This window comes from Capsella rubella, unplaced genomic scaffold (assembly GCF_000375325.1).
Source record: "Capsella rubella cultivar Monte Gargano unplaced genomic scaffold, Caprub1_0 scaffold_8, whole genome shotgun sequence".
NCBI classification, from domain to species: domain Eukaryota; kingdom Viridiplantae; phylum Streptophyta; class Magnoliopsida; order Brassicales; family Brassicaceae; genus Capsella; species Capsella rubella.
In genome coordinates, this window is record NW_006238916.1 from 5,626,864 (window position 1) to 5,654,065 (window position 27,202).

The 27,202-nt window shown below is 31.8% G+C and overlaps 5 protein-coding genes, 1 long non-coding RNA gene and 1 pseudogene across 6 annotated transcripts; 5 read left to right on the forward strand and 2 right to left on the reverse strand.

Moving 5' to 3' along the window:
- The first annotated feature begins 968 nt into the window (after positions 1-968).
- On the forward strand, positions 969-5,212 carry LOC17874909 (LRR receptor-like serine/threonine-protein kinase RCH1). The gene is made up of 2 exons (XM_006281467.2): positions 969-3,889; positions 4,585-5,212. The coding sequence occupies exons 1-2, from the start codon at positions 982-984 to the stop codon at positions 5,103-5,105; spliced, it is 3,429 nt and encodes a 1,142-aa protein (XP_006281529.2). The 5' UTR covers positions 969-981; the 3' UTR covers positions 5,106-5,212.
- A 4,466-nt stretch (positions 5,213-9,678) lies between these two features.
- On the forward strand, positions 9,679-12,134 carry LOC17877215 (annotated as a pseudogene).
- A 659-nt stretch (positions 12,135-12,793) lies between these two features.
- LOC111832669 (putative defensin-like protein 83) lies at positions 12,794-14,040 on the forward strand. The gene is made up of 2 exons (XM_023790307.1): positions 12,794-12,975; positions 13,788-14,040. Exons 1-2 carry the CDS (start codon positions 12,897-12,899, stop codon positions 13,976-13,978), a joined length of 270 nt encoding a protein of 89 aa, XP_023646075.1. The 5' UTR covers positions 12,794-12,896; the 3' UTR covers positions 13,979-14,040.
- Positions 14,041-14,428: 388 nt separating this feature from the next.
- On the forward strand, positions 14,429-15,966 carry LOC17876136 (1,4-dihydroxy-2-naphthoyl-CoA thioesterase 2). The gene is made up of 2 exons (XM_006281829.2): positions 14,429-14,846; positions 15,659-15,966. Exons 1-2 carry the CDS (start codon positions 14,532-14,534, stop codon positions 15,818-15,820), a joined length of 477 nt encoding a protein of 158 aa, XP_006281891.1. The 5' UTR covers positions 14,429-14,531; the 3' UTR covers positions 15,821-15,966.
- Positions 15,967-17,255: 1,289 nt separating this feature from the next.
- LOC111828598 lies at positions 17,256-17,896 on the reverse strand. Its single transcript, XR_002832414.1, has 2 exons — positions 17,776-17,896; positions 17,256-17,583 (listed from the first exon to the last, which is right to left on the reverse strand). It is a non-coding gene; the product is annotated as an uncharacterized LOC111828598 (long non-coding RNA).
- Positions 17,897-19,433: 1,537 nt separating this feature from the next.
- Positions 19,434-19,973, reverse strand: LOC17876141 (defensin-like protein 76). Its single transcript, XM_006279462.2, has 2 exons — positions 19,880-19,973; positions 19,434-19,709 (listed from the first exon to the last, which is right to left on the reverse strand). The coding sequence occupies exons 1-2, from the start codon at positions 19,944-19,946 to the stop codon at positions 19,516-19,518; spliced, it is 261 nt and encodes an 86-aa protein (XP_006279524.1). The 5' UTR covers positions 19,947-19,973; the 3' UTR covers positions 19,434-19,515.
- A 2,857-nt stretch (positions 19,974-22,830) lies between these two features.
- Positions 22,831-26,904, forward strand: LOC17875709 (5'-nucleotidase domain-containing protein 4). Its single transcript, XM_006280103.2, has 17 exons — positions 22,831-23,330; positions 23,542-23,636; positions 23,798-23,917; positions 24,006-24,095; positions 24,198-24,313; positions 24,426-24,525; positions 24,718-24,789; positions 24,867-24,914; positions 24,995-25,072; positions 25,148-25,267; positions 25,372-25,477; positions 25,573-25,736; positions 25,826-25,960; positions 26,099-26,229; positions 26,324-26,386; positions 26,486-26,564; positions 26,665-26,904. Exons 1-17 carry the CDS (start codon positions 22,958-22,960, stop codon positions 26,710-26,712), a joined length of 1,938 nt encoding a protein of 645 aa, XP_006280165.1. The 5' UTR covers positions 22,831-22,957; the 3' UTR covers positions 26,713-26,904.
- The last annotated feature ends 298 nt before the right edge of the window (positions 26,905-27,202 follow it).

Consider the following 27,202-nt stretch of genomic DNA (forward strand, 5'->3'; position numbering starts at 1 on the left):
TCAATTACATAACCGTAAAAAGAAGAAACTGACTGTCTGAACCGAATCAAATTTAATATAATAACCGAATGAATTCTAAGTTTCAGAATCGAAAGAACCGAATCAAACTAATACAAAACCGAGAACTGAATAGGTATTCGTAATATTCAAAATATAGTTATATATCTAAAATAATAGTTACATTTACATTTGATTTAATCTAATAACAACCAAAAAACTACAATTATAAATCCGTAAATATCATATATTTTTAGATCATAATATTTTAAAAGTGTTTGGACTTATTTATCAAAATTTAAACATTTTTAAAAAATATAAATATTATATAATTATATTATTTCAGATACCACGGTTAAACAACAAAGTTGTAAATTATCCGCATAAATCCTAAATCCATCTATCCGAAATACCTAAAACCGAATTGATATATATGGAACCGAATAAATACTCAAATTTCTTCAGCCTAGAACCAACCCAACTCATCAATGGTTCACTGACTGATAATTTCAATATAAACTATTGATGGCCAATATAAATGTTTAAATGATTACTGCATACTTAGAATATTAGTAGGGTTTAAAGTCCTAGATTCACCACTTATAAAAAAAACAAGTAGTGAAATGATTTGTATCCATAAAATCAATCTTTTTTTTCTTTTGAGATAGTAATAGTTTATATAATTATTGACTTTTGTCATGTATTATTAATTAGTGTCTGTTCAAAACAGATTTCGAAGAAAAAGTTAATGACTGTAATTAAATTAATCTGAAACAAAAAGAACAGAACCCCGAGGTAAAAGAAAAAGACAGAGCATATGAAGTTTAGTACTTTCATTAATACAATACAATTATTATATAATCTTTCTTTCTTCTTCTTGCTTATCTCTAAAGCAAACACTTCCCTAAACCCTAAGCCAAAGAGAGAGAGAGAGACTCAAATCGATGCAGAACCAAGAAGGCTGGTTTTGGATTTGAGAGCCAAATGCAAAAAAAAAAAATGCCGATTCCAAGAAAAGCCTTAACTCTTGTTTCTCATTTTCCCATTACCTTCTCTCTGTTTTTAGCTTTCTTCTTCTCCTCGACCTCTGCATCGACCAATGAAGTTGCAGCTTTGATTTCTTGGCTTCACAGCTCAACCTCGCCGCCACCGTCAGTATTCTCCGGTTGGAATCCTTCTGATTCAGACCCATGTCAATGGCCTTACATTACTTGTTCATCTTCCGACAACAAACTCGTTACAGAGATCAATGTCGTCTCTGTTCAGTTAGCTTTACCTTTCCCTCCTAACATATCTTCGTTTACTTCACTTCAGAGACTCGTTATCTCCAACACTAATCTCACTGGAAGTATATCTTCTGAGATTGGAGATTGTTCTGAGCTTAGAGTTATTGATTTGAGCTCAAACAGTCTTGTTGGTGAAATACCTTCGAGTCTTGGGAAGCTCAAGAATCTTCAAGAACTCAGTTTAAACTCCAATGGCCTCACTAGTAAGATCCCACCGGAACTTGGTGACTGCATTGCCCTCAAGAATCTTGAGATTTTCGACAATCACTTATCGGGGAATCTTCCGATGGAGCTTGGAAAGATCTCGACTCTGGAGAGCATAAGAGCCGGAGGTAACTCAGAGCTTTCAGGAAAGATCCCGGAGGAGATTGGGAACTGTCTGAATCTGACGGTTTTAGGTCTCGCCGCCACGAAAATATCGGGTTCTTTACCTGTTTCGTTGGGTAAACTAAGTAAGCTCCAGTCTTTATCGGTGTATTCAACAATGCTCTCAGGTGAGATCCCTAAAGAGCTTGGAAACTGCTCTGAACTTATCAATCTGTTTCTATACGACAATGACTTGTCTGGCACGCTTCCAAAAGAGCTGGGAAAGCTACAAAACCTAGAAAAGATGCTTCTATGGCAGAATAATCTTTACGGACCTATCCCTGAGGAGATTGGATTCATTAAAAGCTTAAATGCCATTGATCTCTCTATGAACTATTTCTCAGGAACCATCCCTGAATCGTTTGGTAAGTTGTCGAATCTCCAAGAGCTTATGCTTAGTAGCAACAACATCACTGGGTCAATACCTTCGGTTCTAAGTAACTGCACACAGCTTGTTCAGTTGCAGCTTGACGCTAATCAGATTTCCGGTTTGATTCCGCCGGAGATTGGATTGCTTAAGGAGCTTAGCATCTTCTTAGGATGGCAGAATAAGCTAGAAGGGAATATTCCGGCTGAGCTAGCTGGTTGTCAGAATCTTGAAGCTCTTGACTTGTCTCAGAATTTTCTCACTGGAGCTATACCTGCAGGACTGTTTCAGCTTCGTAATCTGACTAAGCTCTTGCTTATATCCAATGCCATCTCCGGTGTTATCCCACCGGAGATCGGAAACTGCACTTCACTTGTCAGGTTAAGGCTTGTCAATAACAGAATCACCGGAGAAATCCCTAAAGGAATAGGGTTTCTTCAGAACCTTAGCTTCCTTGACTTGTCTGAGAACAATCTCTCCGGTCCAGTTCCTTTAGAGATAAGCAACTGCAGACAACTCCAGATGCTGAACTTGAGCAACAACACTCTTCAAGGTTATCTTCCTCTCTCTTTGTCTTCTTTAACAAAGCTTCAGGTACTTGATGTCTCTTCAAATGACTTGACTGGTAAGATTCCTGATAGTCTTGGTCATCTCGTTTCGCTCAACCGCCTCATTCTTAGTAAGAACTCATTCAATGGTGAAATCCCTTCGTCTCTCGGTCACTGCACGAATCTTCAGCTTCTTGATCTCAGCAGTAATAACATCTCTGGAACCATACCGGAAGAACTCTTTGACATTCAAGATCTAGATATTGCCTTAAACTTGAGCTGGAATTCATTAGATGGCTTTATCCCGGCAAGGATTTCTGCGCTTAACCGCTTATCCGTGCTGGATATTTCGCATAACATGCTTTCGGGCGACCTCTTTGCGCTATCCAGTCTAGAAAACTTAGTCTCTCTAAATATATCTCACAACAGATTCTCAGGTTATCTTCCAGACAATAAAGTGTTTCGACAGCTGATAGGAGCAGAGATGGAAGGAAATAATGGACTCTGTTCCAAAGGTTTCAAGTCTTGTTTTGTAGTTAACAGTACACAGTTAAGTACACGGAGTGGTCTGCACTCAAAGAGACTCAAGATAGCCATTGGATTATTAATCAGTGTGACAGCGGTTCTTGCGGTATTAGGCGTGTTAGCGGTTTTACGGGCAAGACAAATGATTCGGGACGATAACGATTCAGAGACCGGAGGAAATCTGTGGACATGGCAATTCACACCTTTTCAGAAACTCAACTTCACAGTCGAACATGTACTCAAGTGTTTGGTAGAAGGTAATGTTATAGGAAAAGGTTGTTCCGGAATAGTGTACAAAGCTGAAATGCCTAACCAAGAAGTCATCGCAGTGAAAAAGCTCTGGCCAGTGACAGTGACATTGCCTAATCTGAATGAGAAGACTAAGACATCTGGAGTTCGAGATTCATTCTCAGCTGAAGTCAAAACACTTGGATCAATAAGACACAAGAACATTGTAAGGTTCTTGGGATGTTGTTGGAACAAGAACACTAGACTTCTTATGTATGATTATATGTCAAATGGGAGTTTGGGAAGTTTGCTTCACGAGAGAAATGGAGTATGCAGCCTTGGATGGGAGGTTAGGTATCGGATTATACTCGGTGCAGCTCAGGGTTTGGCTTACTTGCACCATGATTGTGTTCCTCCCATTGTTCATAGAGACATCAAGGCTAATAATATTCTGATTGGTCCAGACTTTGAACCTTATATTGGAGATTTTGGACTTGCTAAGCTTGTTGACGATGGGGACTTTGCTCGTTCTTCCAATACCATTGCTGGTTCCTATGGTTACATAGCTCCAGGTACTTTTACTCATTTTCTATTTTCCTAGACTTAATACAACATAGTTACTTGTAGTCTTAATTAAAGGCTTTTACAAATCAATCTACATCTATTATATACAAAATAGTTTTTTAAAAGTTGGTTGATTAATGATTAATTTCCTTGGATACCATCATATTTTTTTTTTCCAAAAAAAAATCACAATTTTTTTTATTTCTCCAAAAAAACTAAGAAAGTTTTATTTTTTTCAAAAGTACTATAAACCTATAAACTTAAAAGGTTGATTCTTGAAGGTATAACGTTTTTAAAATTGTTGGGTTAACTATTTATATTTATGATTTAGTGTTTAAGATTTAGAAATTAGTTTTGACTGTTAAAAATGTTAGTTTTAGTTTTGTGGTATTTTTGGAAAATAATGTATTTTAGTGGGTTTTCTTTTAGAAAATAAAACTTATAATGATATTTTTGGAACAAAAAACCCATTTTAATAGTATTTATTTAAGAAAATTCCCCTTGATTATTTTTTTTATTTTTTTTTATTTGCTTTTGTTAAATCGGTTTCTGTTTTATTTTTCTTATGATTTGATTCATTCTAATCAAATGTTTCCGAATTTTCGATGTAATTTTGGTTGAACCATATTATAGTATGTCACATCTCCTAGTTACTAGCAACAAATATCAATCGGGCATAATCTTTACATATTCCCATATGCAGAATACGGATACTCAATGAAGATAACAGAGAAAAGCGACGTGTATAGCTACGGAGTCGTGGTCCTAGAGGTACTAACGGGTAAGCAACCGATCGATCCAACGATACAAGACGGACTACACATAGTGGACTGGGTCAAGAAGATCAGAGATATACAAGTAATCGACCAAGGACTACAAGCTAGACCAGAATCAGAAGTAGAAGAGATGATGCAAACACTAGGAGTCGCGCTTCTATGCGTTAATCCAATACCCGAAGACAGGCCAACAATGAAAGATGTAGCTGCAATGCTAAGTGAGATACGTCAAGAAAGAGAGGAATCAGTGAAAGTAGTTGATGGTTGCTCGGGAAGTTGTAACGACAGAGGAGAACGTCGCGGAGATGATTCGACTTCATTGGTAATGCAACAAACGAGGACGGCTAAGTATTTGAGAAGTAGTAGTAGCACGAGTTTCTCTGCGTCTTCTTTGCTTTACTCTTCTTCTTCTTCTGCTACGTCTAATGCTAGACCAAATCTTAAATAGATGGGTAATTAATATGTTTCTAAGTGAACAACCTTCTAATGTATGTCTTAAGTTTTTTTTTTTAATCTATATATTGAGATGAACTCTGTGTTTTAAATCAAGAAGGATTAACGGAGACTAATTAATCTCGTCTTTTTTTTTATAACTAGTATCATATAATACTTGAATTAAACTATTGTAGCTAATTATAAAAGACTGAAAATATATAAATATGGTAATGTTTTCGGGGAGATAGGGAAGTGTTAGGATAGAGTTCAGTTTTTGAAGGATCAAGCGGGTGTGGTATACAAAGGTAAGTGTCAGTCCCTTTTGAGTGATGGTAGGTCGCCACCAACACGAGTAGAGCGACTGGTTTCTTGGAGTCCACCGCGTGAGGGTTGCACTAAACTTAATATGGATGGAGCCTCTAGAGATAATCTGGGTCTGGCTACCGCAGGTGGTGTTTTGAGAGATGGTCCGAGACAATAGATATATGGTTTTGCGTTTCATAGGCTTTTGTTCGGCTCCACTAGCAAAGTTATGGGGAGTTTACTACGGGCTTTACATTGCGTGGGAGCGGCGAGTTCCAAGGTTGGAGTTGGAAGTGGATTCCGAGACGGTGGTTAGTATTCTCACGACATGGATAAGTGAAACTAATCCCTTGTTATTCCTAGTACAGTTGTGCTATGGCTTTTTTTATAAAGGACTGGATAGTCCGAATTTCTCATTTGTATAAGGAGGCTAATCGTCTTGCAAATGGGTTAGCAAACTATGTTTTTTCTCAGCCTTTAGGTTTTCATTTTTTGGACTCTAGTCCGAGTTGCAATGTTTTGATTTTGAACGAGGATGCTAGGGGAGTTGTAACTCCCCGACGTGTGTTCAGTTGTAGTTTTTATTTCACCAAAATAAAAATATCCAATATACTTTTAAGTACGGATAGACATTTGAAAAAAAAAACCTATATAATGAAACAAATAAAAACTACAAAAGATTCTATATAATGAAATGAATGAAATGTTATTTTTGTGAGAGTCTGGTTTGCGGAGAGGTTTTAATGAATTGATTTGGCCACTTATGTCACCAAAATGCACTTATCTTTTCTATCAAAGGTTCTAAGTGAACTCCACATTTTAGCGTGTTTATGTTGGAGTAGTCAAAGGATGGGTAACCTTCCGGAAAGAGGTTGTCGGAACTTTGTGAGTGAGGCCAAAACACAAGAAAATCATGTGGTGATTTGTAGGGTTGGTAAACAAGTATTTAAGTCTTCCGGACGTAACAAACCGGCCGTCGGATACTGATGGGCTCATGGGCCTAGTGAGAGTACGTGAGACCCATCAAGAGAGGTTGGTACATAAGCTGGTGGTGAACATGAGGCCTACTGGAAAGATGATTGGTCGGAGCATTAATTATGATAAAAACCTTATACAAAAGGAATCTATGGGAAGATATACTCTAATAGTGTAGGTTTAAAAAAATTAGGATTTTTAAAATTATTATTTTAAACACAGTTATGTAGTAGCATAGATTTTAAACATTATATAATTTTCTACTCCTAAAGCGAGGAAAGCACTATTTTGAATTCAACTTTAATTAACGATTCTTGGACTCACATGTCTTATTCACCCTCTCTTAATTAACAAATCAAAATTATTCATATCATCTAAATAAACTAATTAAAATAAATCATATTATTTGAATAAAAATAAATCAAATTAAATGATTAAAACACCAAAATTAAATTGATTTTGGAGATCAATAATTATTTGTCTCACGTAAAAAAGGAAAACAGAATCTTAATAAAATCTAACATTATCACGTAAGACCATTTTATTATTATTGTACACTCCTAACATTATTTATAGTTTTTTTGTTATAAAATAGAAATCTAATTTTTTTTTTAATAAATCCAAATCGATATATAATTTTATTAAATTTTAAAATCTAAATCTTAACCACTCTTTTATAAACCCAAACCGACATATAATTTCATTAAATTTTAATATCTAAATCTTAACCATTCTTTTATAAACCCAAACCGAAATATAATTTTTTTTTAGTTATAAAATCTAAAATCTAATCCTTCTTTATAAACCAAACTGATATATAATTTTGTTTAATTGTAAAATCTAATATCTAACCCTAACCATTCTTTTACAAACTCAAACCAACATATAATTTCCTTGATAAACTCATATCCGCTAACCATATCCCCTATTTTATAAACTCAAACCAACATCTAATTTCCTTGATAAAAAATTTACATATTTTGTTTCCTTAATCTATTTTGTTTTCCTGATTTTAATTTGGATTAATTATTAAAATATAATACGACATTGCATATTATTGTAGTTTAATTGATTAATTAAAAGGGGATGGATAAGAGAGGTTCATCCTAGAGGTGAACTCAAGATATTTTTCTGTTATATATAGAATGAGCAAAAAAACTAGAATAACGTAAAAAAAATTTTTAATTCGAAACTATATTAAGTAGATTGCTTAAATTAGAAGTGCTTGAATGTTATTGTATTTTGATTGATTAATTAAAAAGGGATGAATAAGAGAGGTTCATCCTAGAGGTGAACTCAAGATTTTTTTCTGATATATATATAGAATGAGCAAAAAAACTGGAATAACGTAAAACAGAAACCTTTTAATTCGGAACTATATTAAGTAGATTGCTTAAATTAGAAGTGCTTGAATGTTGTATATATAAGTAAACTTATTGTTTTTCTTTTAAAATATTTTATTTTGTCTTTACTCCAAAAAATTATTTATATCGTTCAAGATGAGGAAATTCTTGCAAATCTCGCTAACCGTTTTAACTATCCTCATCCTTATTGTGCTAGGTTTGCTTAGATAAATGTTTCAAAATTCATATATCTTTTTGTTTCATAAATTTGATGGTCTGAAAAATGTTTTCAATTTTGTTATATATATTTATAATTCTGTTATATTTCTCGCGAAGAAAAAGAGTTTATTTGAATTTTATGTTCTATATACAAAATAAAAATGAAATCACAACTACTAAAATTTTATGTATTTATTACAGGAGGATCAGAGACTGCAGCATTCAAACTTTGTCAAGGTACTTATTATAATAACAAAAAAGGGACATGGAAATTACAAGAATGTCAAAGCTTATGCTACAAGAAGCATCAATCCGGCGGGGATATAAGGGAAGAGGACAAGGAGAAAGGACTTCACACTATTGTTTGCCAATGCGTTTTTAGGTGTTAGATAAACCATGAAACGACTTTGTCTTGAGGGACTTAGCGAATCATTGTCGTTATGAGTTTATATGATAATGCAAACTAGGAGAAAAATATCATTAAAATCCTGAATTTTCAAATCCATGATGATTTAATCATGAATTTTTAAGAAGTCATTTTAATCATAAAGTTTATGTTGATTTTTCCATAAAAATAATTAAGTTTTTGTTGATTTTATTGATTTAAACATGACGTTTAATTTCTCTTAGAATTGCAAAGATGGGTTAACTATCCCTGACATGCTTTCGTTTGGCCATGACGACCACATTTTTTAAACCACAAAATGACCTCGCTTAACAACTTGAAGAAACTAAACCTCCAAATCGACTCACAGTTCACAAATCTAAATATGGAAACTTTTAAAAGGTTCAAATATTATAAATATATAAAATAATTGATAATTATGCAGCGGATAAGAACATACATTAAAATCATTGATAATTTTTACAACGGGTCAGAACATGATACACATCATTTAAGTTTTACAACCAAATATTTTGTAATATCAGATCTTAGATAAATATGATTTCAAATTATATGGAAAAATTATTCACTTTTAGTGAATTATGGGTCCTAAAGTATATGACTAAATCAAAAATTTTGGATAGTTTATACAAAAATCTTATTAACAAAATATACTATTCAATACTGATTAAATCAAATTTAATATGAATAAATTTTACCAATAAACTATATTATGTATCAAACTATGTAAATTACGGGTATTTCATGGGTTAGTTTGTTAAACTCACAATTATATAGTAATGCGAGCTATGAATCATATTTTACGAATGCAATCCGTTTCGGGTTGTTTTTTTCAAAACAAATGTTATGAGTATATAATTTTTATGTACAAAAATGCTTTACATCTTTACGTATATTCCTACTTCTACTACAAAAATTGCCAAACTGAATTATATATCTATAAATATTAATTCGCGTTGTTAATTTTTTTTATTGTTTTTATTATTTTATTGTATAAAAACTCATTATATTATCATTTATTTGATTTTTTCTTTCTACTATTTATTCAAACTTATTACAAAAATATATGATTTATTGTAATTGATCGAATAAAATAAAAATATAAGATATTATAATCTATTGGGGAATCTCCACGATATATTCGATAGGGGAATACTAGAGAAAAATGGTTTAATGGGCCTATATATTAATGGACTTATCGTCCTCACAAAAAGCCCATTAATATATAGGCCCATTAGACCATTTTGCGACTTGAAGCTAAACCCTAAATCTTGTTCCACACGCCATAGTATGAAAAGCTAATTTCTTCTCAGCCGAAACCTCAGCCTCTGGAAGCTCCGATGACGAAGAGGAAGAGCAAAGGAGCTGACGATGATAAGATGATAGAATCCAAGAGCAAAAACGTTGAAGACCTAATAAACGAATCTGGAACTGATTCTGATTACGACGGAGATGTATATATATATATATATATATATATATATATATATACTTCTTTGTCTTACTCTTGTCCTTTTATCTCTTGGAGCTGCTTTTTTTTCTTATTCTCGGATATATTTTTGTTTTTGTAATTTTTAGAGTTCGCGGGGGTCTTTGAATTCCGATGATTTCGACTCCGATATCTTCGATTCAGAAGATGGAGATGGAGAATCATCCCAAGACGACGAGCTGCGCGATGAAGGTTCTGAGCTAGATGAAGCTGTTGTTGAAGAGAGTGATTCGTCAGAAGACGAGGTTGCTCCTAGAAACACAGTTGGGGATGTTCCCTTAAAGTTGTATGAAAGATGAGAAACATATTGGTTATGACATCTCTGGCAAGAAGATTACTAAAAGGGAATTACAAGACAATATTAACTCTTTTCTTACATCTATTGATAACTCTAAGAATTGGTTAGTTTGAAGACTTTTTCTGTTTTTTTTTTTTTTTTAAAGTTAGTTATCACTTATCAGAGCATTATGCTGATGCATTTTTTTGGATTTAGTTGCAAAATTTATGATGAATATAATGACGAGGAAGTAGAGGTGATTAAAGATCAGAGAAAGCTCATTCGTAGAGTGTTGAAAGGCGTAGCTCCACATGCTGAATTTGATCAATGTGAGGTATGTATGTTGTTTATGTGTTGCACTTGCACCAATATTATTATAATCAGTTTAATAAGTGTGACGTTTTTGATTGTTTCTCCTGGGAGCAGCCTTATGTTGATTTTTTCAAATACGATGATGCAATACATCCACTCTCAAGTGCACCAGAACCCAAGCGTAGGTTCATCCCTTCGAAATGTGAGGCTGAAAAGGTTGTCATGTATGTTAGAGCACTCCAGGAGGGGTTGATCAAGTTATATAAGCCTGAAGAAGAGCGCAATGTATACCTTTTATGGGGTGACGACGATTCGTCGTTAGATCAAATGACCAAGCATTTAACTTATATTCATTTATAGAGAGATATTCCTAATTTGGAAAGTTTTTTCTCAAAAAATATTTAAAAATAAGATTTAACCATGATAATTAGTATTTTATACAATTAATTACAAAGAAAATAATAATTATTATGTCTTGAAATAGAATGCTAACAACTTTCGATATAGCAAAATATTATAAATAAACTCTAGCAAAAACTAATGTGTCTATGTATACATTTTTAATCGAAAAATTTAACCTAATTATTAATTTATAATATTGATGAGACCATATATTTACAAAGGATTTTCAAAAAAATATTATCTTATTATTTTATCGAAATGTGACTAAAATTACACTAGTCCCAATTTGGGACTGGATAAATCTATTGATATATATAGAGATTATTAATTTTTATCGAGTACTAATTTATATAGGTTGTATGATGAAATTCAGAAATGACTAAATCTTTTTGGTTGGTATATTTTGCACAGTTGCATCAATTGTAACCTGGCTACCCGATGAGTTACATGGAGGGATCAAAATAAGACATTTTAAGGTAAACTTTTGCTAAACATGCTAACTTTTTTGTAGAACTGGTTTGTTCACTATTGTTTGTTTATAAACATCTTCCAGAACATATCGTCAATAGACTGGCATCGAAAAGGAGACTAGCTCTCAACAGTGATGGCATCAGGCGAAACACGAGGAGTGGTACTGCACCAACTCTCGAAAAAGAAAACACAAAGGCTCCCATATAAGATCCACGGGCTATCAGTCTGTACAGTGTTTCATCCCAGCCTTTCTTACATCTTTGTAGCAACGAAAAAGGAGGTCCGCGTTTACAATCTTTTGAAGACTGGACTCGCCGCGAAAAAGCTTAAGACGGGATTAAGAGAGATCTCGTCGATGGCGATTCATCCTGGTGGTGATAATTTGATAGTAGGAAGCAAAGAAGGGAAGATGTGTTGGTTTGATTTGGATCTGTCTTCAAAACCTTACAAGACGCTAAAGAATCATCCTAAGGACATAACTAATGTGGCAGTGCATCAATCGTATCCGTTGTTTGCTTCTTGCGCAGAGGATTCTACAGCTTATGTCTTCCATGGGATGGTGTATAACGATCTAAATCAGAATCCTCTGATTGTGCCGTTGGAGATTCTAAGAGGTCATTCTTCAAAAGGGGGTCAGTTTTTTTATTCTTCTTGCATTGCAATATAGTTTTATTATATGGTTTTTATTTATGGATTTTGATATGTATATTTTTTTTTGGGATGCAGGAGTCTTGGACTGCAAGTTTCATTCGAGACAACCATGGCTATTCACTGCAGGCGCTGATTCAATTATCAAACTCTATTGCCATTAAGTTTGTTGGCATATTAAGTCTATTTTCATATAATGTTGGCATGTTATAGTATTGTTTTTCTTATTTTAACATTTCGTTTATTTTACATACTTTATTTTTTATTTAGAAAAACTTTCTCTTAATTATAAGTAACATAAATATACACTAAATGAATATTTTAAGTTTATTTTGATATAAAAATAAAAAAGTTGCTTAGGTGGCAGAATGAGAAAATAGAAAAGTTAACGTTAATTATATATATAGATATAATGTAACATATCATTTATTGATATATAAAAATCTATGATATTTAATTCTTTAAACAAAAGACGAACTTTAGACGTATCTTTTTGTGAGTCATATTTTAAGAAAGTAACTATTTTCATCAATTAAAGAATATTTTATATGTAAAATTTGATAGATTTTAATGCTGAAATATTTAAATATAAATACTATAATTTATATATCAAACAGTCATAAATTATTTCCTTCAGTAAACTCTCAAATATGTTTTTTTACCATATAATAAGATATCTAAATTATTAATGAAACTAAATTTTTGTATCGGTATTATAGTTTTTCAATATATTTTCATATATCAAATAGTCCCAAATCAGTAACAAAAGTACAGATCTTACATTAATGAAATTATGTGGAGCTTTTTTTTTTTTTTTTTTTTTTTGTGAAGCTTCTGTCTATATATATGTTAGAATTAAGTATCCATATTTCAATAATATAAGAACTTTTCTTACTTTGGTTTTCAACTTTCCAACTCTTTAATTTTTCTTCGAGTGAGATAGACGTATATTTGAAATAATGATGACAAATAAATTTTCATCTTGTTTATTATTTTCGTTAATGGTGCTTGTTCTTATTCTTCTGCCAATAATTTCAGGTTACTTATTTATTTATTTAGGTTAGATCATTTTAATTTTTTTTTTCAATATATCAATTTACAAAAAACATATTGGATGTCAATTAATGTATTAGTCAGTTTACAGTTATGTCAAATTAATAGGTATAAGTCAATTTAATATATTGGTTGTTAATTAATGTTTTTATATGCATAAATATGTTCATTAAAATGTATTAGGTTTTTCTAAATAAGATGCATATTTCTATATACTATATCCATGCTAAAAATGATATGTTTTGATTTTTTTTCATAACTACCCACTAAAAGGTAATGTGTTTAGTTGAAAAATAAACAAATTTAATTTTGTTTTAGTGGGTTTTATTTATTTTTTGGGCCTAAAACTATTATGGTATATGAAAATCCCTAAAAAGGGGGAAAATTGTAAATTTATGTCTTTTTCGTAAATTGTTTGTTGAAAAAATAATTAAATAAATAAATTGTTTGTCATAAACTTGTAATGCTTTTTGTTGTAGATTTTTTTTTTTTGTTTACAGCTGTTTTATAATTACTATTTTTATTAAGTTAGTGCAGTCAGTGGTGAAAGGTGACTTGAACTTTTTTTCATTGGTTTTGACAACTTAAAATTTTTGAAAAAATATCTCTCAACATTTAGAATAATATTTTACGATTGATCAGAGTTTTTTTTTAATATATCTTTTAAGCTTTTAACATTTGCATAAAAGTAATAAAATGATTCAAAAAAACTTCATAAACAAAAACATTTAATAGTCCCAAATATGACTAATTTCTATTTAGAATTTTATTAATATGTTTTTGTATGAACTAACCAGGACAAAGGATACCATGTCTACCGGGAAAATGTACAGACTCAATGAAATGCAATGCAACTTGCAAATCTAAAGGATACAAAGGAGGGGCTTGCGTACGCATGGACGTTCACTCAAAGACTGGTGCTTGTTGCTGCAAAGTTAGATTTGAATCTCAAGATTCTTCTCACACCAATGTCCTCATTACTAATTAGTCACAAATTTTAAATGATGTATTTTTTAGTATATAAATAAATAAAAATTATACAAATTAATATTTTTTTTTTGTTTTGATAAACCCTATCGGCTAATCCGGTAAGCCCCGGTAGAAACGCACTGAAGTGTTTCAGAGTGAACTACTCCCCGAAGCGCCACCACACTGTATGTCCCGAGTTTGGAATACTTTCCGACTAGTACCAGGGGATAGTTAGGCCGCCTGCATTTCTGATTAATATATTTTATAAGTTTCGGCATGGTGTATGTGCCTCAAATTTCTCAATGATATGTGGTTTTTTATCTTTTGTTCAACAAAAAAATTGTAAGACAGGCCAACAATGAAAGATGTGGTTTATACTTTATACTTTAAATAAAATGTTTCAGCCCCACAGTGTAAGGTGAGTTAGTAGATGAGAGATTATGACAGTGACATTCGTACAAAAGGCCCATTAAGCCTTTTTCAATAAGCCCAACAAACCCAATAACAAACTTCTTAAAAGAGCAAACCAGACCACAAACAAAGCTTTGGTTCGATCGTTAAAACCTAAGAAAATGGATCCAAAGTCGCCGGAATATATAATTGATCAGCCGCTTAAAACCTTAGGATTCGTATTCCAAGAGCTTTCAGCCACCAGAGTCTCCGGCCACCTCACCGTAACTGAAAAATGCTGCCAGCCGTTCAAAGTCTTGCACGGCGGCGTATCCGCTCTCATTGCCGAGGGACTCGCTAGTCTCGGCGCCGGAGTCGCCTCTGGTTATAAACGAGTTGCCGGTATCCATCTCTCCATTCACCACCTCCGACCTGCTTCTCTCGGTGACTCTATCTTCGCCGAATCTTTTCCAGTCTCCGTCGGCAAAAATATTCAGGTAACCATTTCTTCTTACACAGAACACACGTGTATACATTTGTTTTATTTTTTCTTTTTTTAGTTTAAATGTCGACTTGTTTTATAAATAAATAATAATTGAACTTATGAAAATGTTATTTTGCAATTTGACAAGTCGATAGTTTTACTTTAAAACAAAAAAAAAGAACACAATTAAATTTTTTATTTTATTTTTTACATTGGTAAAGGAGATAAGTTTATAATGTTCATCCATCAAAAAAGAAAAATTTATTTAAAACAACATCCATCAATATTTAATAATGTTCATTCATCAAATCTCTTAATTTCCATTAAAATTTTAGTTTTAAAATTTTGAAATATGTTTTTGATGAATAAGTATATAAAGGTAAGAAAATCAAAGATATTTGTACATATATATATAATACTATGAACGTTATTTGGGGGAATCTTAGTTATTTTCACCTAAAAATGAGAAGTAACGTATTAATTAGTTAATATTTTTTGTTTATTGGACATCATTTTTATTTATTAAATACTAATATTTATGATTAATATTTCACCTATTTTATTTATTAAAATAGATTCATTTCATGTTAATAACGGAAACGAGTTTTGCATGTAAAAATGTAGAATCAACCGGCAAAACAGGTATAGTACAAAGTTGTCGCCTTGTCGGTTACATTTAACATGCATTTAACTAAACCAATGCAAATTGTCTTTTATCTATTTTACGAATAAAAAACATTATCATATAACTATATACAACCTAATACAATATAAACGATACGTTCGTAAGTAGTGACACGAGTTTGGTGTGTAACGAACTTTTAGGTATGGGAGGTAAGGTTATGGAAAACAAAGAAGACGAAGAAATCATCGGAGGAGAAAGTGATGGTATCAACGTCGAGGGTTACTCTCTTCTGCGGTGTACCTATACCAGACCATGTTAAAGATGCTCCTGACCAGTTGAGGAAAGTGGTGTCCAAGTTGTAATTTGAAATCCCACCTTGTTGGGACTATCAAAGGAGAGTTTAAGTTTGGTTTTGGTGTATTTACCAAACGGTTAAAATAAAGGAACTGATTATGATGTATCAGAATATGACTACTATAAGTTATTGTTTGTGGGTTTGATTTGTATAGATGGGCTCATAAAAACGAACAAAAATGTGAAAAATTATGATGCTAGAGTCTGATTATAACATGGCATGTATCGTTTCGTTAAGCTTTGATTTTATGAAGTGACTTTAGTCTAGTGACAAATAATAAGTTTACTGATGAACAGACACCATTACATCAGAAATTGAGTCCGTTACTTACATATTTGTAAGGATTGGGCCGGTCGGTCGTGGCCCAATGTTGACAAAAACGGGAAAGAAAACTATGATTTTATGTTTTACAAACCAATAGAACAACATGCAGTTGTGTCTTGTATAAACCCTTTTCACGGAACCGTCACACTACAATGATCTCTGACTTAAAGATAGTGGTCATCAAAGTTCTCGACTCTGCTTCAGTAGAGTTGATCTTAGAAATCATTAAAATTAAACAAATACTTGGTGATACACGATTCTTTTGAAGTAAGTTACGTTACACATGATATTGACCGACTCACCTAAACTAAGTACACATTATGCTAAGCTTTTTACGCATATCAAAATTTTATCAAATAAATTTGACACATGTCACGCTCATATGTGTTAGTAATTTTAAAAACCGGTTTATATATATAAGTAATATGCTAAATTTAAAGTGTTTGAAGAACAGTTAGATGAAATATAAAAACGTGTATAAGATTACCTTACTTGTAAATTACGAAATATTGTACAATTAATATAATTTTACAATATTAAAATATTAAATGTACAATTAATATAGTCTTCACAAAATTGTAAAATTAGCTCAATTGTACAATATATTATATTTATATATTATATATACATTTCATATCGTAATTATATTTTGGTTACGAGAGATGTGATGGTTTGACTCTTTTTCAATATACATCTTCTTCATGCATGCTAATGGAACTCAGGAGCTCTATTGTTTCAAACTATCAAATTGATAAATATTTCATTTTCATTCTTTTTAATTTGATATGCTCATATATACTATACATGAAGAAACAATACAAATTTTGTCTTTGTGTAATTCATTTTTGGTGTCATCTTACAACGTTCATGTCTAAATTTAACGACACTGCGACAATAATGCAGCAGTATAAATTAAAAAAAAAAAGAATTGTTAAAGTTAAGGAATTTTAATAACGTTTTTTCTTAACGATTTTGTCGTTGTGTAATTCACTTTCTACTCCAACAATAATATAAAAAATTGCTTGAAAAATAAAAGATTTTTAGTTGTTGACATTTATCACAAGAAAATTTTTTATAAAAGAAACGAGATATGATATAAAATTTCATGATATAACAAGAAAAAAAAATTGATATGAGATTTTTTATAAAAGAAACGAGAATAGATTTTCATAATTAATATATTATAGGTTTTACAAATCTCATTATTGCAACGTTACATATAGTTCTTGATTTAATCTTTGGTGCAAACGCAAGGAGGCCAATAGTTTAAAGCTCTTTCCCCCATACGTTTACAAAAGATTGGACAAGGAGCAACGAAAATTTTAGATTGATTTTTCCATGGACAAACGCAGTTGCCAAATACACAAGCGAGAGGCACTGGACATGGTTGCCAGTCTTTGCAATCGTCGTTTGTTTCACAATCTTTGCTTTCTATCATTGCAACACCTTCAAAAAGTTATCCATATATAGAAAAATTAAATAAAATGAAAAAAATACATTCAAACCAAACCATTATTATAGTTTTACAAGTATATAAAACTATTCACATGTATGCATTTTATAAATAACATATATACCTTCACATGTATGCATGTTTTAATTTAAACTTCATATAAATAACTAATAATATTTACTTACATGATACAATAACCAAAAAAGCAATGAAGAATGTTGAGGCCTTCATAATGATTTTTTTTTTCTCTTGTTTGGTGTTTGTGAAACCTTTACAGCAAAAGTTTGTTTTGAGTTTCGTGGTTAATTGATGAATCGTTTGATCACTATTTTATAGTACAAAAATTCTTTGATGCTTTAAATGAAAGTTATTATTTTGTTGAATTGAAAAATTTGCTTCTTCTTTTGTTCTTGGGTCAAATTTGTTTAAATGATATTTTACAAATCATAACTTACCACATAAAGTACTAAAATTAATACTGTGCATGCTATATTGACTATATAAATTTTATTGTTTTGATTATATAAGATATTTGTGTAAAATTTATAAATCATATGTTATTCAAACATGGATTTTAAAAAGTTTCATAAAATCCAGTGTTATGAACTAATGATTTTAAAATCCATACTTTATTTTTTTAAAAATCTTAAATTGTATTTGTATAGAAAACATGTTGAGTTCTAGCTTCATTAATAGTTGAAAAATTAAGTGTATATAGTATAGGTCGACGGGTGTAAACGGAAATGCGGTAGAGAATCATAGAGAAACATATGTTATTAGGGTTCCCACCAAATATAGATCTATATGATAATATTGTTGCCCTTTAAATATGTTGGCCCTAAAGTTGAAAATGATTTGTGGGTTACGGACGGATTGTTGTATTTTTTATTGGTTACATTATCTCTTTATATATTGTCATAATTTTTTATTTATTTTTGACATTTTTCTTTTGTGGATTTGATGTAAAATTTATATCTCGTTATACTCAGTTTTATACTATTATATATTCTTTCCTGATTTTCTGTTTTATATATTTTCGTCTTTTCATGTGGAACAAATTTAAAATTTAATATATTTGTACAGTTTACTTTATATTTAGTTCATATCATTTAATTATGTTTTTTATTTTCATTTTTCAAATTTTATGAAATATTATTATATTTTTATTTTGGTTATTAGTTTAAGTTAAACATATGTGCTGTATTGGAAAAAAAAATTAGTTAAATTCATATTGGAAACTTTTAAAGAAATATTATTTTTATTGTTACATTTTTTATATTTTTTTTAAAAATGAAAATTCATGTTTCGTCCCAACCTATCTCATTTATATTCTCAAAATATCTTACTTTTTGTTCTATTCCCATTAAATCCCATTATAATTTAGGTTTACATTGTGTTAATATAATCAATTTTTGTATCATACTATTTTTATTGATACATATATTCATTATAAAACATTTACTTAAAAATTACAATCTCTTAACAAAATAACCACAAATAAATAACAAAATATTTATCCCCATATAATTAGTTACGTTGTTAATCAAATAAATAACCATAATTTTTTTGTTGTATTTGGTGATGAATAGTGTAGTCGACAACGAATGAACAGTGTTTATTTTTGCTGTTAATTTTTAATCTTTTATCTGTTAATTTTTTTTGTTAGTGCATATATGTAACAGGGGGTAATTGTGACATTAATTGAGTCAAAAGAAACAAAACTAATTAAAAATAAGAAATGTTGTTTTCTTTGTTTTTAAGTTATCTATATATATATATATATATATATATTTATATAACCAATAATAAGTATCTAACGATAATTATTTAGATTTAATATCACTTTCACATAATATCAAACTCTTATATCATAATTATAAATTTGAAAATATCATACAAATTAAAGAGGAAAACCAAGATGGATATTAAATTTTTGATGAAGAAACTTTTGTTTTGAGTCCTTTATTCTTCTTGCAGCAACAACCAATGAAAGTCCTAAATGAACTACAATACCATCCATTGGTATACCCTTTTCTTAAACAAAACTTTTCACATTTTTTTGTACACTTCGACTGGTGAAAACAGTCAGCGTCACGAATAACAATAGCCTTCGTCTGCACTGTAAATATATCATTAAAAAATAGATAAGTAGGTTTTGGTGATATTAATTTTCAATCATATTATAAAATAAAATATAAATAAATAAACCCCTAAGGTCTTACGGTTTAAATCAAGAAAATAAACTAATGAAGATCAAAACAGTTATACATTTGTGAATTGTTGACTTACCCGCCATTGCAAACAAAAACATAACTGTTATGGCAGTGAATATATGTAATTTTTTCTTGCTCTGCATTTTCTAAGGTATCACCCAACTACTGTATTGTTTCTATTATGTTTCTAATTTTTTTGGATGTGTGCATTGAGTCCAACTCTTATATAAGGATTGAATATTAAAATTAATCTATAAGATCTAAATTTTTCACAATCTTTCTTTTTGCTATTAATAATAAATAGCTTTATATGAAATCTAAATTTACCAAAGATAAGATTTGATAATGAAAAAAATTTAACTTTAAACCAGCATAGTATAAATTAATAGGAAAGCATCAATTTTATAACTCTAATCTATAAAAAAAAAATAGCAAACATTAATGAAAGAAGATTTCCATGGGTTGAAAAAAGACTGAATTAGGTAAATGCCAGTAGAATAACTAATACTTTTTCTTAGCAAACTACAAATAAAAAACAAGCAAAAGCTACTAATAAAAAGAAATTTGGGATGAGATCTATTTTTTTACAAATTTAAGAAACTTACGAAAAAAAACATTTATATTTTGATTATTTTTATATCATGTATTTTTATAACAAATCTTTGTACTCAGAAATGCTTCCAAATTTAAAATATATATATATATATATATATATATATATATATATATCACGAAATTTTTCCTTTTTTACAATGCTCAATATATAAATTATTATAATTTTAAAAATGTTAACTAATGATATGTCCAATTCCCACTCGTCATTTAATTTTTTGACTTCTCATCTCCTTTGTTTAAGTTTATTTATCAACTAGGTTTTAACTTTTATGTTTTTAGTCTTTTACAGTGGACTAAGTTAAACCACAAAACATATTATAAGCCTAAACTAATGGTTTTGACTTGTTTTTAGCTTCTTTGTTTCCAATCTATACCATGAACGGTTCCAATATATAGTATCGATGCCCTTTCATACGCCTCATTTTGGGAAGCACGATTAGAGCGCCTCCAATGGTAAAAATTTTAGTGAGTTTTTAAAATTATTGTAATCATAAATTTTGTGCTATTTAAAACTACAAATCTTATTGAGATTTATTTTTTTTTCTTTCTTCAATGGTAAAAGTCCATTAGAGTTCTTAAGAATTTTATTTTAACTACAATTTATATTATAAAATTTATATATTACTTTTCTATAAAACATAAAATGATGACAACCAATAAAAAGTTGACACATCAAAGGTTCTTTAGTGACCCTTAAAATTCTTAACTAGGAACCAATGCATAACTATATTACCATTTTTGATTTTTTTTAATCACTTAAATGTAAGAATCTTCTTTAAAAACCTCCATTGGAAGTGGTTTTAGAATCATGACTAGTATATAAGATATATAGTCTCTCCACTAATTGTCAATTGGTTTGAAGTTGGAGTCCATAGTGTGTAAAAGTCACAACCACCAATCCATGCAGTGCAAATTAATTACTTGGTTTTCTTGTGCACCTTTCCATTCGCAGGGAGACCTTATTGCTTCAAATATAAATGATGAAGACCGATCCCCCTACTAGTACAAACTTATTGGCAGGAAGTTTGGTGGTGTAACTATTAAGAAACTTGTTGAAAAATTGAATGACCAAACTTAATATGCCTCGGTGTAAATTTAGACTTATCTCATTGTCCTTGTAGAGAAGGTGGTCTCCTTTTGTGGGGGGTCACCTATTTAAACCGTCGGTAGATTTCTTTCTACATTACCTGTGGGATCACTCGTTCCAGGAAATCCTTCGTACGATCACTCATATGATCTCTCGTATTCTAGCAAATCGGTATGGCCTAGCAGTGATGCCTCTCTGCCTATACTCTTCTACTCTCGTAAGCTCAAAGCAGCCACTAATGCTTCTAAATTAACTTCCATGCCTTCAAATTAAACACATGTTCAATATTTTCTCTTTTTATATAGTTATGCAACACATGTTCTCCAGCAACTCTTTGGTTGGTCTCGTTGAATGCAGAGTCAACATTAACTTCTCTAGAATCATCATCTCTCTACATTCACATGCAAATTCTTGTTTGTCATTAATTCTCGAGCTTTTTAGGATCTTTACTTTTCGTACGTGGGTATCTCATAATAGTTCTTATCATCTTCCATTAGAACTGAATCCAATCACATAATTTCCCTTTTGACACAAAATCTTATATTTCTAGAGATCAAAATCTCTCTTCCACTAGACATCAACATTGTGTACAACTAAAGACAATTTGAACATTATGTACAACTTCAAAATTTGAGTCTAGTTTTGGCAGTAGATAAGAACCAAAACGCTCACACACCATAACTTTTGAACCTGTCTCGTTTAATGCAAAGTTACACACCTCTGTGATTTGTAGTTTGGCCAAGCTTAACTGGTATTTTAATTCCAAAAAAGTATGTTAAAGTTTTTTAGTTTATTATTTGTCAAAATATTCAAAAATTAATTTTAATTCTTGACTTTAACGAATATAATAGTATGCTAGTAGCTTTGAAAAGGATTCGGATATCCGGGTTTTTATGGGATTATCCGGATTTGGAGTCGTATATAATCATATTTGTTGGATACTTAGGCCAATATTTAATTAGTAGTTTCATTATTTTTGATTTTTTGGTAAGATTTTTTCCTCAAATAGATAATATTGTATTATATTAATATGATAAAAGTCAATATACAATTATAATCTAATAGATGTGTGGGTAAAAAAAAGAAGAAAATATCAATTACAATCAATACATCCAAACGTATCATAATCTCTCTTAACAAAATAAAAAGTTAATCTAAATATATAATTTTAAAAAGAAAAAAAATCTTATCTAAATTTATATTAATTAACTTTTAATGAATAAGAAAACAAAAAAAAAATAAGTAGATTCATTCGAAAAGATTCTGATACCAAATTTGGATTGCGTCTTTTAATTTTATGAGCACATGTTTCTCCTTTGTGTCGTCCGTGTCTTTTATTCAGAGAGAATCATCATCTCTCGCTCTCATCTTCTACAAGTTTAAAAAACACCACGCCGTTCTCCGAATTCAAACGTCGATGATCTGTCGTTTTCTTCGCTAGCGTATGAAGAGATGCCTAATTTCTCAGTTAACGTTCCCCAGCTCTCATCTCTTTACAGTACACCAAAATTGAAACGAGGAGGCACGAATATGAATCTATGTGCCGATCAAGTGTTCGACAAAATGCTTCTGTGGAGAGATATGGCAACGAAGATGAAGTTTCCTTTATGTCCTGCTGCGGAATTGCCTGGTTTGAGGAGAAGTAACAACAAGAGGAGATCTAGAAGGATGATTAGTTGCAGAGCCGCCGGAGCTGACGGTGGACGCGTGGCTGTTGGTGACGACGTGTTCTCGGTTACTACTTCGTCTAAGTATGAAGTTGACTATCTCGGTCAAAGTACTAAGGGAGATTTGAATCTCAAGCTTGACCCACTTCAGTCCTTTGGTATACATACAATCTTCCAATTTCAATTTGGGTTTTTAGTGAAATGTGGAATAAAGTTTTGGTCTTTCGGTGGATTTTTTGTATATTGAGATGAATAAGAGCTATAAAGGTCGAACCTTTGCTGTGGATGTCACGTTGTACGAGTAAAAGCTTACATTTTTCTGTTCTGCAGTCTCATGATTAGAAATGTAACTGTGGTGTATTCATGTAGGAGATGGCCAAGCTACATTGGAAGGTCCAATTGAGGAGGTAGCCAGAACAGAGGCTCAAGCCGCTGAAAATTTGATTAGAGAGTTGGGTATCCAAGTTCGTTATCTGATCCTTACATTGTTGTGTTGTATTCCTTTTATGTATTTGGAGTTTAAGGATCACTGTTATTTCTCAGATATAAATGTACGAAGTCATTTGTGTCTGCTAAGGATTGTTTCGCTTTCTGGCGTCTTAGATTTTAATGCTTGGTATTGTAGGGTCCTTTCTCTGCGCAACACTCTCCTCGTGGTATATTTTGTAGTCGTACCTTGAATCTACGGTCCATTAGTGCAATCGGATATGATATGGATTACACTTTAATGCACTACAATGTCATGGTGAGTTCTATATTTAATTATACATAAGTAGGAAAGATGTATGCAGAAAAGAAACTCATAATTGACGCCAGTGTATGGTCTTGTTTAGGCTTGGGAAGGAAAGGCTTATGACTATTGCATGGAAAATCTAAAGAGCATGGGTTTCCCTGTTGATGGACTTGCTTTTGATCCGGAACTGGTGATGTGTTTATTCTTGTGATAGTTGAAAGGTTCTACATTGTAATATTCTCTCTCTAGTTTATTTAGTACTAAAACCAAAACATGTCTTCTCTTATTATAGGTTATCAGGGGTCTCATGATTGACAAAGAGAAAGGTAATTTAGTCAAGGCCGATAGATTTGGGTATGTGAAGAGAGCCATGCACGGTACAAAGATGTTATCAAATAAAGCTGTCAGGTATATTTGACTTTTTAACACCATTGGTTACATGATGGAAAAGACAGTTTTAGAGTCCTTGATCTTCATTTGAACAAGTCTCATTCACTGATTGTCTTTGTTTGTATGAAAGTGAGATATATGGAAGGGAGTTAGTAGACCTGCGGAACCAGAGTCGATGGGAGTTTCTCAATACATTTTTTTCTGTTTCAGAGGCTCTGGCTTATGCACAGGTATGTTCTTTTCTTATAAGAAATGGTTGCTGAATAACTTGCAGTTAATGGTGGACATAATTTGCTTTCTTGATTTATTTTGCATATAATATGCATATTCGGTTTCTCAATGCTTCTTCACCGCTATGAATGTCTTTCTGCAAAACTTTCGTCACAGGTTTCTGCTGAGTAATTATAGTTCAATTATTTCAGATGGTGGATAGATTGGATGATGGATGTATTTCGGCAGATCTTGGCACACTTGATTATAAAGGACTTTACAAGGTTTTGTGTTTCATAGCACCTAAATTTCATTATTCTGAAAGGTTTGCGTAGTCTTGATCTCTAATTAATGTTTTCAGGCTGTTGCAAAAGCTCTCTTCAGAGCACATGTTGAAGGACAACTAAAGGTTGATAGTTTGTGCATCCTGTGATCATTTTCTTAGAAATAGTTGTCTCAGGCCCATTATGAATGACAGTTTCTTTGCAGAGTGAAATCATGTCCAAGCCGGAACTGTTTGTGGAGCCAGACCCAGAATTACCCTTAGCTCTTTTAGATCAAAAGGAGGTAATGTTTCAGTCTTCACACGAAATATCTAATTATGATGATTTCAGTTGTTAATATTGTCCTGTTCGCTCATAGGCTGGTAAAAAGCTCTTGCTTATCACAAACTCAGATTATCACTACACTGACAAAATGATGAAGCACTCATTTAACAAATTCCTTCCCAATGACATGGACTGGCGAGATCTTTTTGACATGGTGAGCAAACGTAAAATTTATTTCTGCATTTAATTTCTAAAGCAGCTGTATTTCCAGAGACTAGATTGCATTAGAATTTATTGGTTCAAATTCATGTTATGTAGGTTATAGTTTCTGCTAGGAAGCCAGAGTTCTTCCAGATGTCACACCCTTTGTACGAGGTTGTGACTGGAGAGGGCTTGATGCGTCCATGCTTCAAGGCTGAAACAGGTTATTTCTCATTGGTTCTACTGAATGGAAGTATATATTTTTGCTGTAGGGAAATTCTAAAAAAAATTCTTTCTCTCACTGTTTGTCTCCCTTAGGAGGTTTGTACTCGGGAGGAAGTGCTCAAATGATAGAGAGTTCACTCAACGTTCATGGAGATGAGATTTTGTATGTTGGTGACCACATCTACACTGATGTCAGCGTATCCAAAGTCCATCTCAGGTGGCGAACTGCACTGATTTGCCGTGAACTGGAAGAAGAGGTTTGGATGACAGAGCTTGGAGGGCTTTTGCCTTTCGTTATTTTAAATAACAGAAAAGAAAATAACAATTTGGTCTTGTTTCTTTGCAGTATAAGGCTCTAATTGGTAGTCGAGGTCACCGAGAAGAGCTAATAGAGCTCATAAATCAAAAAGAGGTTGTTGGGGATCTCTTCAATCAGCTCCGGCTTGCTCTTCAAAGACGAAGCAAAGGCCGTCCTGCTCAGGTTTGTTTATCTCTTTAAAAGATCCAGAGTTCATGTTGTTTCCCGTGTTAAATACAATGGGTAGTATGTTTGGCCAAAAGATTACAGTTTCGTGATAGAAGGTTCTGATGAAGGTATCCCTTTATCTTTTTCTTCTAGACCCTCGCTGCTACCAACTTGGATGATCAAGAACTGACAGAGACCATGCAGAAGCTTCTTATTGTAATGCAAAGACTAGATGACAAGATTGGCCTAATGCTGGAATCAGACGGCGAGCTCTTCAACAAAAGGTAGAAAAACAAAGACGAAACAAATCATAGTTTGGTGACTCGGAAAACGTAGAAAAGGATCTGTCTGACCTATATTTCTTGGGCTGTTTTCCAGGTGGGGCTTCCTCTCACGCGCGGGTTTGTGGGATAAAAGTCACTTGATGAGACAAATCGAAAAGTATATTATTCTTCTTCTCTGCATTTCTGAGCAACTTGTAAGCTTACACCAAGCTCGCATTTAACCTTCACTTACACTTCCCTCACAAAATGGTTTCAGGTATGCTGATATATACACATCAAGAGTCTCCAACTTCCTCAACTACACACCTTTCATGTATTTCCGCTCACAAGAGCAGGTAAGAGCTTAGAGCTGATGATAGGTTATCATAATATGTACAAACGAAGTTTGAGGCAGATTCTTACTAAACTAACTCGTTTTGTTTCTCTCCTCTGCAGTCGCTGGCTCACGATTCACCGCTTCAAGATGCGGGTATCGAAAACTAGCGATTGTGCCCAAACTTGAGGCAACTAAGTTGTGTGTTGTAATATTTTCGGAAGCAAAACTGTGGATAGAAATGTAACCATAGGCAATTTTTTTAAGCTCAAAGACTAACTTATGTATAAAATGTGTATTCTTCTTCTCTGGATTAAAGTTGAAGCTGGCTTTAGTTGGTATGTTGCTGTTTTTTTTTTCTATATAGCGTCTTATCTTTATAACTCGCTTTTCAGTCTGACATTAATGACTATATGAATGTTCCTTGTAGGCCAATTATATAGTTTTATAATATTGTATCTTTAACTTTTAAACTCTAATATTGTATTTTATAATTTATACTTATGTAAACTTAATATATTTTATAAATTATATGGTTCATAGTCCAAAACCCAAATTAAAAGCCGTAAAAAATCTTCCACATTAAACCGAATAAAATTTATTAAAATTTGGGTGCATGTTAATTAGTATTCCTACTCATTAGAATATGAAATTATTTTT

What these genes read in the sequence shown, in the direction of transcription:
- LOC17876136 (XM_006281829.2), top strand. Translation starts at nt 14,532, where the DNA reads ATGGATCCAAAGTCGCCGGAATATATAATTGATCAGCCGCTTAAAACC. An exon ending in CCGTCGGCAAAAATATTCAG is followed by an intron (nt 14,847 to 15,658) that starts GTAACCATTTCT and finishes ACGAACTTTTAG; the next exon opens with GTATGGGAGGTAAGGTTATG.
- LOC111832669 (XM_023790307.1), top strand. Translation starts at nt 12,897, where the DNA reads ATGATGACAAATAAATTTTCATCTTGTTTATTATTTTCGTTAATGGTG. An exon ending in TCTTCTGCCAATAATTTCAG is followed by an intron (nt 12,976 to 13,787) that starts GTTACTTATTTA and finishes TGAACTAACCAG; the next exon opens with GACAAAGGATACCATGTCTA.
- LOC17875709 (XM_006280103.2), top strand. Translation starts at nt 22,958, where the DNA reads ATGCCTAATTTCTCAGTTAACGTTCCCCAGCTCTCATCTCTTTACAGT. An exon ending in GGCGAGATCTTTTTGACATG is followed by an intron (nt 25,268 to 25,371) that starts GTGAGCAAACGT and finishes CATGTTATGTAG; the next exon opens with GTTATAGTTTCTGCTAGGAA. An exon ending in GCAAAGGCCGTCCTGCTCAG is followed by an intron (nt 25,961 to 26,098) that starts GTTTGTTTATCT and finishes TTTTTCTTCTAG; the next exon opens with ACCCTCGCTGCTACCAACTT.
- LOC17874909 (XM_006281467.2), top strand. Translation starts at nt 982, where the DNA reads ATGCAAAAAAAAAAAATGCCGATTCCAAGAAAAGCCTTAACTCTTGTT. An exon ending in CTATGGTTACATAGCTCCAG is followed by an intron (nt 3,890 to 4,584) that starts GTACTTTTACTC and finishes TCCCATATGCAG; the next exon opens with AATACGGATACTCAATGAAG.
- LOC17876141 (XM_006279462.2), bottom strand. Translation starts at nt 19,946, where the DNA reads ATGCAGAGCAAGAAAAAATTACATATATTCACTGCCATAACAGTTATG. An exon ending in GTTTTTGTTTGCAATGGCGG is followed by an intron (nt 19,710 to 19,879) that starts GTAAGTCAACAA and finishes ATATATTTACAG; the next exon opens with TGCAGACGAAGGCTATTGTT.